The 13281-nt window shown below is 41.1% G+C and overlaps 2 protein-coding genes across 6 annotated transcripts in view; one reads left to right on the forward strand and one right to left on the reverse strand.

Annotated features, from left to right (window-relative positions):
• The window catches only part of march1 (membrane-associated ring finger (C3HC4) 1), a 33699-nt gene extending 29217 nt beyond the window's left edge, over nt 1-4482 (forward strand). For 4 of the 5 annotated variants that reach the window (XM_037096562.1, XM_037096571.1, XM_037096580.1 and 1 more), the window contains 4 exons: nt 204-384; nt 524-668; nt 2650-2694; nt 2780-4482. In XM_037096562.1, coding sequence (XP_036952457.1) covers nt 204-384; nt 524-668; nt 2650-2694; nt 2780-3102 — 694 coding nt within the window. In that variant the 3' untranslated portion in view covers nt 3103-4482. The remainder of the gene's footprint in view (nt 1-203; nt 385-523; nt 669-2649; nt 2695-2779) is intronic. The other variant, XM_037096598.1, reaches the window with a different exon arrangement.
• Nucleotides 4002-7033, reverse strand: tma16 (translation machinery associated 16 homolog). The gene is made up of 7 exons (XM_037096609.1): nt 6891-7033; nt 6671-6774; nt 5998-6035; nt 5804-5888; nt 5543-5691; nt 5407-5449; nt 4002-4848 (listed from the first exon to the last, which is right to left on the reverse strand). Exons 1-7 carry the CDS (start codon nt 6891-6893, stop codon nt 4671-4673), a joined length of 600 nt encoding a protein of 199 aa, XP_036952504.1. The 5' UTR covers nt 6894-7033; the 3' UTR covers nt 4002-4670.
• Nucleotides 7034-13281: the final 6248 nt, after the last annotated feature.

Consider the following 13281-nt stretch of genomic DNA (forward strand, 5'->3'; position numbering starts at 1 on the left):
AGTGTGTGATAATGAGCCCGTAGAGATGCACAGTACCTCTCCTTCTAGCATCAGTAGTGAATGGCGAGACAAATCATTTTTCAACTTCGGCATCCAAAAATGGAAATTCCTTTGATCAGGGATGCAAAAGATACTCAAAAACCCTTACCTGTTCTGATGTGTGTATATACTCTGTGTTCATGTGTGTTTGTGTGTGTGTGTAGGATCTGCCACTGTGAGGGGGATGACGAGTGCCCGCTGATAATGCCTTGTCGCTGCACGGGGAGCCTGAGCTTCGTCCACCAGGCCTGTCTCAACCAGTGGATCAAATCGTCAGACACTCGCTGCTGTGAACTCTGCAAGTTTGACTTCGTCATGGAGACGAAGCTCAAACCTCTACGCAAGGTAGGCACACTCTCATGAATCTAATTCAAAGCTTTGAACTGGGATCTACTCCTTCAGACAGGAGTGTCCGGCTGTAATGACAACCACACTTTGTTGTTGCCTCTCACCCCCTCTCCATCTCCGTCCCTCTGTCCTCCAGTGGGAGAAGCTAAACATGACGAAGGGCGAGAGGAGGAAGATCTTCTGTTCAGTGTTGTTTCACCTGATAGCAATAGTGTGTATGTTGTGGTCAGTCTACGTCCTCGTCAAGAGAACCGCGGAGGAGATCAGACTCGGGAAGAATGGTGAGTAATTTCCCCAGTCGCCCTCTGTCACGTACCAGAGACACGCAGAGTCAGATTTTAAACCTTTGACCTTTGGCTTTGATGAAACTATCAAAACTCAGATTTACAGGTACCATGCAGAGTTTTGATTCGCTATTTTCTTCACTTTCATTAATTCCTTTACATATTTTTCTTGCTTGCAGTGATATGAAGAGTAGTGAAGAAGAATTAGAATGAGAGTAAATATAGTTATTAGAAAAACAAACAGAAATGACAACAATAAAAATCTATGTAGTATTAAAGGATAGCTTTGGAGGTTTTGGGGCTGTCCAGTTTTTTCCAATATTTAAATATATGTACACACACACTGAATACAAACAGTTCAGGATTATTAAAACACTGCGCTGTAGCGCTCCCAGTGGTCAAACACTCACATGGTACCTTACAACTCTTCTAGCTGCTGATATTTACACCTGCTGTCTCTGGTGATGTGATTTTGATGTCCTGTGTAGTCATTCATTGTATTCATGTTGTCTCTGTATCTATCAAACTAGTTGAATATATGTTAATGTATATTCTACAATAAGTATCTCCCACTTTACACTTCCTGTGATGGTCACCCCGAAGTGTTCCTCAGCCTATTAGATATCTGGCTCTAGAGTAAAGATAAGAATTTTGGACCTACAGCCCATAAAATATATAATTGAATCAAGGCGTTTTGCTGCATGCAGCATTGCATGTTTTAGCTATTTGATTACAAATTGTGCAAACTTTACATAACTATAGAGCACATTTTTCAATACATTTCCGAATTTTCAACCAATTAATGGTTTTGAAAATCTACTTCCTTGCAAGACTTTCAATTATATTTTCATGAAAATGATCCATGAAAGGAAACCATGACCAATTTATTGGAATCCAACCTACATATTGGTTGGCTGGTATTGGCCTATAACAGCAAATTGAATAGTGTTAGCATATATTTTTTCCTTGGTGAAAACTTTTATTGAGAGTTTCAGATTATAATGTAGAAATTGATGTTTGGGTAATTTTAATAATTCCCAGTAAAGTCCCATTGAAGTTTATTGTTTAACTAAGTTTCCAGACTTAAATTTGTTCTTCACAAGTGTTTGACAACCAAATATGAGGGACCATTGCAAAAGAAATGTGTGTATACCAACATATTTACTCCTGAACATCAATATCGCCACCAACACTCAGCATTGGCTGATAATCAGGTATTATTGTGGCCTAACTGTATTATCATCACATGCCAAAACAGTCAAGGATCTCGTGTTTTGAAAATGCCATTTATGAGATTTGGAAAAAAAAAAAAAAAAAAAAAAATAAGCTTCTGTGTTTTGTTCGAAAATGAAACCCAGAAGACAAAGTGTCTGCACATGTAAACGTCATGGGAACAATCATGTTCATCAAAAGGATAAAAGCTCTCAGACTCACATCAACTCATCATCAAAGTATGCAGATTTTTGAAGAGTCACTGAGACTCAACCTACCCAAGAAAAGTTTCATAACTCTAACCAATTATCATACTGTACAGACAAGCTGAAGCCAAAGTCTCTGCAAAATTGTTTTAGTTGCTTGATACCAGCAGTGTGTTCTTTCAGGAACATTACATGATTGGGATAATTTTCTCTGCAGGAGCTGGTAGTTCAGTGTTCTGACACTTTGACAGGTCATAAAACAACAATGAAAAGACTAAAATCAGGCACCTGCTGGTTACAGACTGCATTCATTTTATTTGAGCCAGTTTTAGACCCCTCAGTGTTTCTCTGTGTTCTCTGTTGTGGTCGTTGATGGTGTTGTGTGTCGTGCTGTGATCAGTGTATCTGTGTCATCGTTTTCATACTGTAGGACCTAAAGTAAGAGGCAGAAAACATCAGTAGCAGTAGGTTAAATCTTCATATATAGTTCTAAACATTAATATAGTAGGTTTTTTATTCAGAAATGATAGAAATAAAGAGAAACTCTTGATTGATTGCAGAGGAATTATGGCGAGTTACTCTTCTGAAGTACTATACGCCAAATGGTAAGCACAGCTCTGCACGCACCACCATCATGATCGATCACACATCCTGCAGGATGACTTATAACCGCCCTGTGTGTTTCGGCAGGTGTGCTGGAGTGGCCCTTCTGGACAAAACTGATCGTGGTGGCCATAGGCTTCACAGGCGGCCTCATCTTCATGTACATCCAGTGTAAAGTCTACCTGCAGCTGTGGCGCCGCCTCAAGGCCTTCAACCGCATCATCACTGTGCAGAACTGCCCCGAGAAAGGCCTGCACAACTCTCAGGCCCAGACCAGTGCCCTGACCAACGGCAGGCACGAGACAGTGGATGTCCCCGTCAGTCCGGCACCCGCCCTGGCTCCAGATGCACAGATGGACTCTGACATGTCAGTGGAGGCGGCAGTGGCTCCGTCACGAAACCCCGTCTGACTGATTCTCCTCCCACACAAAGGGAGAGAGTCCTGAATCACACCCTGCTCATCAGACAACACGAGCTGCTGGGAGCAAGGTGTGATTAGACTCGTACAGTGTTTTAGTGTTGTTGTCATGTCAGCTCCTGTGATTGCTGAACTTGAGACGCAAAGGACGACTTAAGTCCATCAGTGATCGAGGAAAACTGAAAGGCTGAAGGGCTGCAGTGTATGTGCGAAGTAAGGAGGAAGCCAGGAAATGGCTAAAAGGCGAGGAGATGTAAAGGAAAATAAAGCCATCAGCAGGAGAGGTTTGTACAGACTTTAGTTATGTGGTATATTGAGTTTTATTCCTGTATGCACTTTCTTAAACTGCACTGAGATGAGTTAAAGGTGTGAAAACACTCAGAGGAAGCTATTAAAGGTCTCAGTATGCTTCAGACGATCCTCAGACGACACTGGCAGTGACAAAGGCCGACTGTTGAGACTCAACATAAAGACGACAGTCAACTAGCATGTATGTTCTGTTCCTTCACGATAGAAAACAACTCTGCATATCATCAGGTGGCAACAGTCTGTATCCGTCCTTCTAAAAGCCAAACCGGAAAGATCATGGCTGCAGACATGCAAAACGTTATGATGAAGCAGCATGTATGACACCAAACAAGGCCACTATTGCTGCCACAGGCAACTGTTCGATAGGTATGTCAGGGCGGTAAAGTTTGTGCTAAGAATAAATTAACCGAAACCAACTATTTCAGATGCAGTTAGACAATCCAGCTTTGTTTGAAGCATACTGAGGTCTTAACTCTCCTTCTGGACAATCAGGTCTTCAGACACCAAAGAGTCAGAAATGATGAGTAGAGAACAATTATTTAAACACTATCTTTAGGTCAGTCTGAAATCAAGAAAATGTAATGTTTTGAAAAAAAGCTGAATTTATTTATTATCATAGAAACTTTTGAATATTTCTTTAAATAGAAAACTCTCAAGTATTCCAGTTGTTGATGATGTTTTTGACAGTCTGCAGCTTCATGTGGTCCTGCTCCGCCAGGTCCCGTCATTCACACACCGATTTAAATAGAGCTTCACGGTCGTCATCCAGTAATGTTTTTACATCAGACTTGGCACGTGTGTGAGTGACTGACCAGTCAACCAACTGAAGGTGACTGTTGTTTACACTTGTCCACTTTTCTACTGGTTTAATTTGGTTTTCTACTAGCGTCACTGTCGTGTCACAGAAAACTTTGTCTTTAATCCACTGCCACATGAGAGCACTTAACATCTTTGTCAAAAACCTTTTTTTTTTTTTCTATCCCTGATTGGATAAAATTGAATATTCAGGTTACACACGATGCATTTTTGTTTGTGCAATAAACAATGAATGTAGAACCCCTCACAGGCTGGTGTCGAGTTACTGAGCAACACAGAGACTGATGAAGTTTCCATCTCTGAGAGTTCGGCACCATCTTCTGGACAGTCATGGAGTTGCAGCATTTTCTCCACACACAACCACAAAAACACACATTTATCTATAGGATGTCTTCGCTGAATGCCAGTCTGACTGTCAGTCACTGAGCCTCAGTTCTAATCCGACATCAGCACCATGTCATCCAGCTGCTCATCATCCAAGTCATCTTCACTGTCCCCATTATCCTCTTCTGCGTCATGTTTCTCCTCCTCTTCATTCTTAGTCTCCAATCCTTTGTTAGACACCTTCCGCATTTTTAGGTTCGGGAGTTTCTTGAGATCGCCGGTCCACTCTCTAAGAAATAAAGGATTGATACATGTCATCAAACATTATCAGTAAGAACATTAATGATTCCTGACATGTATTATGTGCAAACCCCATAAACTGTAAGTAATGTCACTATTTTAAGGTATATTTTTTTTATCCATTTGGTATTTGGACAGGATGCAATAATATAATGCCATACAGTACAAAGTTGAACACTACCAAGGCTCATTTTATATGTCTAGAAAAGGTCTTCAGGTTTTAGAAGCATTATCTGTTACAGTTGTTGAAATTCTGTCACTATCCCAACAGCAATCAATATTAAACAATAAGACAATCTTTAGTCTGTGGGTGTTGGCAGGCCTGTAACTAGCCTGTACAATCATGTCATAATGTCTTAATGAAATTCTTTGGAGGAACATCTCCTTGGACGAAGAAAGGAGGTTGGACATTCAAAATCAAGCTTACTCTTGCTGATTTATCCAATCCGAACAACCCCAGCTGTAATTTGCATGATCACAATAATTACAGCCACTTCTCAAATACACAAACTGTAGAACAGAGGATTAAAGCTGTAATTCCACCCACCTGAATGTTTTCAGATGCTTTCCATTCATGATGTCTGGGATCTCTGTGAAGACGACAAAACACTTGAGTATTTTACAACCCTGACTACATCCATGTATAGAACGTGTGTGCATGTATATATACGATGAGGACTCACCGAATCCGCTGCCCTCGTACTGCGCCCTCTCTCTCTCGATGGTCTGTTTGATGACGGCCTCTCTGGCGCCGTGGAGACGACCCTGCCGACCTTTGATCCCGTTCATCAGCTCAATCTGCTCGAGCTCAGAGTCGAACCTCTGGAGGTACCTGCACGTACACAAAATGTCTTAATGAACATTTAGATGCCACAAGAAAGTCTTCCCTAATACAACAAGTGCAAATATCTTGAAAAACATCAACACAGTCCACAATCTCTGACCTTTCAATGATGTCACAGGCGTCTTTTTTGGTGTAAGTGGTCTTATCTGGATCCAACTGTCCCTGAAACCATAACAGCTTCTCACCTGGGAATCCAGAGACAGACAGACAACAGGAAGAAAGGGTGTTTAATGGAGAGTGACTCGATCCACGCAGCCTTTAAGTGTGTACGATATCTACGATATACAAGCTTACCGATGCCACTCAGACGTGTTGCTTTGTCGTTCTTCTGCCTGCAGTGTCAGAGAGACCAATTAAATGAAAGTGAAGTGAGTGAATGGTGTGTGTTAAGCAGGAATCTTAAAGGTGTAATACGTAGTTTGGGGAAGAGTGATTTTTTAAACTAATCAAACAAACTCTCTTTGTTTTCCTGACCAAATAAAAAAAACTGACCTTAAAGGACGACACAGTTTCATACTGTTTCACTTTGTTCATATGTGGTGGACCCTGCCACCTTTCTAGTTTCAAACAGTGTTCTGGGGACCTTATTGAACAGCGTGTTTACTCAGTTACTGAATAACAAATATTTATGACTTTGTATTATTGCTTAGTGAATATTGTAACTTAATATTCCTAGTTTGATTTTCTTCTCAAAAACAACATAATGCCCCTTTAAACTATATGTTAACATTATGTTTTTCAGCCCCGTTTTGTGTGTGGTTGATCAAAAGTGGGTTTTCAAAATAAGATAATAAAATTTGATCACTGAATGTCATCATTTAGGTCTGTAAAGTCACTGCTGCCCTGAGCGCTGCTACAGTCATGTGTTTGTGTTGAAATATATATTTCAAGTCACTTGTACTCAAACGTAACTCAGCTAACGTGCTGTGTCTACTCTGGCGCCGTGTTTCATTTCTTTTTCACGCACCTTTCTTTCTTCTTCAGTCTGATTTCTTCTCGGGCGAGGTAAGCAGCTTTCCTGCTGTACGGGTGAACAACTTTCTCCGCGGGTTTTCCTTTCTGAGCCTTCGGCTGAAAAATAAGACCAGGAAACAAAACGATGAATTTAAATCGTTGGAATAATTATTTATCTGGCGATTAAATCACCTGGGATCATATCATCAACTCTGACAGACCACCAGCCTTACCATTTTGGCTGAAAACACGCGTGCTGCTCCTGTGTTGACAACTAGACCGGAAGTGGTAGGTTCCGTCTTCAAATTTTATCCGGATGTGTCGCAGAGAAAATAACATTGGTTCCTGTTTTCAATAACCGGTTAAAGTTGTAAATCTTGAATTTGAACATGGCTCGGGCCGGTTCTAGGCTGCCCCAACAAACCAACCCCGCTTCATTCCGAAAAAAAAAAGTATTTTCATATACATAGTATTGTAATTTATTCCCATAAATGCTGCTCAGAGTAATCACAGTCCATGGCTCCTCTGCCAACAGAGCCGGGTCTCTCTCTAGAGATGTCACCTGTCCCGTTTTCCCCAGAATTTTCTCTTTTTTCAACAGCTCCACAACAAACATAACATGATAAGATATTAGAAACATTTTCTTATCTATGATTGATCAGAATATCATGTCACTGGCCTCTCCATGCAATTCCCATGACCGTGACTGACTCAGAATCAGAATCAGAATTCATTTATTGGTCCTGCAAACGGGGATATCTGTGTGTCACAACAGCCTAATCAATACACATTAATAAATGTACAAAATAAACAATATCTAACAAAAGGTAAGAAATAGATTCTTACATACTGGGGCAGTATACATAAATAATATGTAATAGTGCCCCGCCCCTTTCTGTGTCATCATCCCCATGAGGTCATCATTCACATTTAATTTAATTCATTTTATGGTAAAAGTACAGAACAGAAATCAATAACACTTGAGCTGAAGTGTCGAAATTACCTGAATGCACCTGATTACAATATTAAAGTAATGTAACGTGATTACAATCAGTTAGTTTTGGATTAATTACAAATGAAGACCAGAGAAATTAAATATCGATTAAAAAAGTAGCTTTTTGTGAATCCTGTTAACAAGTGTTTATCTGTGTTTGTTCTATTAATGTTCATCGTAACATTTGACAAGAGAAGTTACAGTAAATATGATGCAGTTGAGTTTTTCCAGCAGGGACTCGAACTCAGGATAAAAGCAGAATTCTTACTCTACCAACAGAGCTAAACAACTTGAAAGGGCAATAGGGGTCTCTGGTTGGAATGACGTAAACCACGTCAAATAAGTCCAGCCCACAGGTTTTCTAACGAATCCATGTGGTGCGTGCCAAAAGGGGCGGTCTCTCTCGTTTCCCGCGTGAATTTAGCGCATTTCCCTCCAAAAAGTTAGATGTGTATATATTTAGCTGTCTGAGCTTCACTCTGGTCTCTTCTCTGAGGACATGAACACGGTGAGTAAACTGGTCTGTATGAATCTGCTTTGTTTGTCCAGTTACCTGCTCAGTACAGGTGTTTTCATGTCTCTGAGGGAGGTGTACAGATAGTTGATATTTATTGATCTCAGGGAATAAGCCCAAGTGATGTTCCTTCTTATATCAGCAGCTCCACATAGTAACTACCTTCATGTTGTCTCAGCCCAGTTTGTGCGGGTTAAAATGGAGCCAGCCTCCCTGTTGGCGAGATTTGTTTCTACCTCAAATGTTTCTGAAATAACTCTGAACAGAAACTGAAGATGTCTCATTTAACTGTTCAGTGATAAGATAAATTCGGCTGGAACATAATCGTTTAATTACAGCCAGTTAAATCCTAGATGGACGTTGTGTGTTGTTCTATGCACCAAACTCCATTGTGATTTTGGTCGTTTTTATCTCTGCCATGTTAATGAGATGAATAATGCACAGTTAACTAAACTTCGGTCACTATCTAAAAACAAGAAGGTAGTTTTGGTAAAGTCGGCATGAAGTATTTTTAATTTATTTGTTATCTAGAACAGCATGAACGCTGTTTAGCTAATGTTAAACTGGTCAGTGTAAGCGAGTGATAATGTTATGGTAGCTAGCTAGCTAGCTGACTTTAAAGTTTTTGCAGATGCACTAAATGTTTGGGAAACACGTTATCAGCGGCTCAGCTGCCTTTATTAACGGACACTGACACTATAACGAGCTTATAAAGACGTCTGAGTCATTTTATCGTCGTGTTTTTACAACAGGTTTGCATGTTAGCTAACATGTGTGTCTGTTGGAGAGTGTTAGCATGAAGGCATTATCCTGCTGTGTGATGTTAACTTGTTAAAACTAGCATCTTTACAGCTGAATATCTGTGTACAGCACAGTTAGCTAACAGGCTCCAAGTGGTGTGTTTATAATGTCTCAGTATGTTAGTATGTCAGCATCTAGAAGGTCATTTTGAGCAGCTAAAGTAGTTTATACACACAATATGCAGCCTCATTGTAATCTGCACAGAATGTATTCAGTGTGTTTGTCTCAGTTCTGGTTTAATGTGTTATTTATGTCACTGCACTGACTCCCTGTCTGTCAAAAGATAGACTTTAAAATCATATTGCTCGTCTATAAAGCACTACGTTTTCAGGATTTAATACGTTTGGTTTACTTTTGGTTTACCTTTAAGAAAACATTTAAGAACACATATACCATTCTTTATTATGAAATGATAATCCTGTAAGAAATGCCATTTTTGCCGGATGTGTCTGTAATCTGATTAGATCCTCTTTTTTACTGCTATAATCAGAATATATATACTCAAACACACACATATGCATGTAGTCATCATGTTATACTAAAGTTCTTCCTCCTCTCTCCAGGTGAACAGTGGGACTTGTCTTCAGCTTCAGGTGGAACAGTTCTGACCTGTATGGTGATCAGCACCGGAGAGGAGAGACACCTGGTCCAACAAGGTCAGTGCAGTGTAGGTGCAAAAATTAAAGGCAGAAAGTGTGAGATTTGCCAGTTGCTGTTCATTAATACTCTAGGATCAGTAAATGATTCTGGAGCGTAGTCGAGTCTGTTTGGGTTGGTAGAAGCTACTATAGTGTCTCTGTTAGGACACTACTCTTTAGTAGTATTTGAAATGTCTTTTGTTTACTAAGAGGAAATATAAACAGCCTGTCTGTTTAGAATGCCTGCATTTATTTGATCTCATTTATATGTAATATAAATGATTAAGTCATATTTTATTTAACATGTATATCTACACTGTTCAGCCACAACATTAAAACAACTGACAAGTGAAGTGAGCATTGATCATCTTGTTACAATCAAATGTTCTGCAGGGAAATTATGACTTCTGTCATTTCTGTAGAGCCTCTTTGACAAACACCACCCACCCAAACACCGTTCAGACCAACTGCACCCCCTCATGGCAAAGAACCCAAGGCCTCAAACTGGCCTCCTCATTCTCCAGATCCCAATCCAGTTGAGCATCTGTTGGATGCGCCAGAACCAACTCCTATCCATGTTGGGGCCCCCATGGATCGTTCTTGGCTCTGACTGCATCCAGTGGAAGCTCAGTTGGATTGAGATCTGGGGAGTCTGGAGGCCAGGTTGACACCTTGAGCTCTTTCCCACGTTCCTCGGGTCGTTCCTGAGCAGTTTTTAAAGTGTTGCAGGCGCGTTGTCCTGCTGGGGGGGCACTGCCACCAAGGAGTGCTGCTGCCATGAGGGGGTGTACTTGGTCTGCAGCTGTGTTTGGGTGACTGGTGTCTGTCAAAGAGACGTCCACATGAATGCTAGGAGTCATGGCTTCACAGCCGAACATGACATTGGAACACAATGATCCATGTTATTCATTTCACCTGTCACTGGTTCTAATGATGTGTCTCTCAGTGTATACACATGTTAAATACTTTATGAATTAGTTCAAATAAATGCATTTAGGCACTGTAACCAGACCTGTTTATATTTCCTCTCAGTAAAACAAAACCTGTTTAAATGACTTCCTCTTCCTTTGAACCCTGTGGGTTTTGAGCTAAGACTTATACATTTTAAATGGACAGCTTCATTTATGTAGATTCAACATTAACATAAGCCTCGGGCCTATTCGACCAGCAGGCCACTAATAAGGATCATATTCAGTTTCTGACGTACAACAGTGTGGTAGTGTTGTGGTAGAGGTTTTTGGTTCAGAAGCGGTTCTTGTGGTCTCATTCATGGTAGAGGTGCAGCAAACTGAGCTTCAAACTAATTTCTGTCAGCCTGTGTAAGGTTTTGCTTGAGCAGTTGTAAGTTTGTCTATGTCCTTCTGAGTGTATAAACTATGATGAGCAGAGCCTGGTGTTAACATTGGCATTCATATTCATGGTAGTAGTGCAATGAAGTGAGAGCTACAACACCAGCAGAACTGAGCGGAGACGTGTTGTTTTGGAGTCCTCGTGGTATAGAGCTGTTTAGGGACAAAAGTTGAGTGACAGTAATACAGTTGTTAGTGGTCTGCCAGGCAAACTTGGTGTTATTGTAATTTATAGGTTAACTTGACCGGACTTCAGCTATCTTCAATGGCAAATGCCCGAGTGCAGTCCATCGGAGCTGTAAGCAGTGGTTTCCATGAATGGCAGTAGTCAGGCCTTTGATCAGCCGCTGGTATTGGTAATAGCGTATCTTACGAGCCCTTGTGCGATCCCGCCAACTTACAGGTCCCTCATGTTCAGACACCTATGGTATGGTAGAAGCGTGCACAAAGTGTGCGTGTTTAGCTTGGGCCTCGGCCTGGCTAGGGACATGCTCAGGGCCACGGTAGAAGCTAGCCTGACGCCACTAAAGCGGCTTGGATCTCTGCCCTCATCTGTCCATGACGATTCCCCTCGCGAGTTCAGTGTGTATGGGCGCGATGCCTTTGCTTGAAGATAATGTTGAACTCTGTGATAAAACAAAATGATAAAAAAAAAAAAAATTGCAGGAATTCAATTTCTTTGCATTTATGTGTAACAGCATCCTGCTTGATAACACCAAGCAGAGATCATTACAAAGCTGTTACAGGGCCCTCGGCCTCACTGCCCAGCAGGCCACTAATGACGATCCGATTGTGCTGTGCTGATGTTTTTTGTTTGGAAGCAGTTGTTGTGGTTATGTTCATAGTGGAATTGCAGCAAACTGATAGCAACAAACAGCTTGAGCGGTTGTTAGCTTGTCTGCCTCCTTCTGAGTGTATTGAAGGTTTGTTTTCAGTTCAGGTTCGTCTCCACACGAGCGCACAAATGTGTGTTCAGAGAGTGCTTGATAAGCTTTATAAAGCCTTTGAAGTTGTTGTTTTGCTGGAGAAGCATCGTGGTATAAAGTTTTTCAGGCTAACAGTGTTAGCTAAACAATGTTGTGTGCACTAAGCTACAATAACCAGTTCACCACCGTAGAGTTCTAGGCACAAAAGTTCAGTAACAGCAATCCAGTTGTTAGTAGTCAGCTAGGCAAACCAGGCTTGTGTGAACTGACCAACCAGAGCAGACTGAGGCCCCACCTCAAAACCCACAGGATTCAAGGCGTGTTTTTACAGCTTCTGGATAAAAAAAATATATATATCTTGAAATAAAATGTATATGAAAATACAAGTCTTCTCACTTTTAACAACTCGACTCCATGAGTCCTGTTAATAGCCCACAAAGTGTGTTATTTGATGACCTGAGAATGAGACTCAAAAATCAGCTGTCTTGCTATAGAATTGATTTGTGAGTAAACTGACCCACATAATTAATCATTTGATTAATAATTGTCCTCCATATGCAGCACACTGGCTCTCAACTTTCTGCTTTTAATGCTGGATAACCCAATTTATTATAATACATCATGTTTGATCAGCAAATATTTTATATTGTTTATATGAATCTGCAAAGTAACTAGTAACTAAAGCTGTTATAAAAAGTGTAGTGAAAGTATAAATAATATAGTTAAAAACTCAATTTATGCAAAATATGAAAAGTATTTAACATGTATGTCTACACTGTTCAGCCACAACATTGAAACAGCTGACAAGTGAAGTGAGCATTGATCATCTTGTTACAATCAAATGTTCTGCTGGGAAACTTTGACTTCTGTCATTTCTGTGGAGCCTCTTTGACAAACACACCCATCCAAACACCGTTCAGACCAACGACACCCCCTCATGGCAAAGAACCCAAGGCCTCAAACTGGCCTCCTCATTCTCCAGATCCCAATCCAGTTGAGCATCTGTTGGGTGCGCCAGAACCAACTCCAATCCATGTTGGGGCCCCCATGGATCGTTCTTGGCTCTGACTGCATCCAGTGGAAGCTCAGTTGGATTGAGATCTGGGGAGTCTGGAGGCCAGGTTGACACCTTGAGCTCTTTCCCACGTTCCTCGGGTCTTTCCTGAGCAGTTTTTAAAGTGTTGCAGGCGCGTTGTCCTGCTGGGGGGGCACTGCCACCAAGGAGTGCTGCTGCCATGAGGGGGTGTACTTGGTCTGCAGCTGTGTTTGGGTGACTGGTGTCTGTCAAAGAGACGTCCACATGAATGCTAGGAGTCATGGCTTCACAGCCGAACATGACATTGGAACACAATGATCCATGTTATTCATTTCACCTGTCACTGGTTCTAATCATGTGTCTCTC

This window comes from Acanthopagrus latus, chromosome 1 (assembly GCF_904848185.1).
Source record: "Acanthopagrus latus isolate v.2019 chromosome 1, fAcaLat1.1, whole genome shotgun sequence".
Classification (NCBI taxonomy): domain Eukaryota; kingdom Metazoa; phylum Chordata; class Actinopteri; order Spariformes; family Sparidae; genus Acanthopagrus; species Acanthopagrus latus.

What these genes read in the sequence shown, in the direction of transcription:
- tma16 (XM_037096609.1), bottom strand. An exon ending in AACACGTCTGAGTGGCATCG is followed by an intron (nt 5,889 to 5,997) that starts GTAAGCTTGTAT and finishes CTGGATTCCCAG; the next exon opens with GTGAGAAGCTGTTATGGTTT. An exon ending in AAGCATCTGAAAACATTCAG is followed by an intron (nt 4,849 to 5,406) that starts GTGGGTGGAATT and finishes TTTATTTCTTAG; the next exon opens with AGAGTGGACCGGCGATCTCA.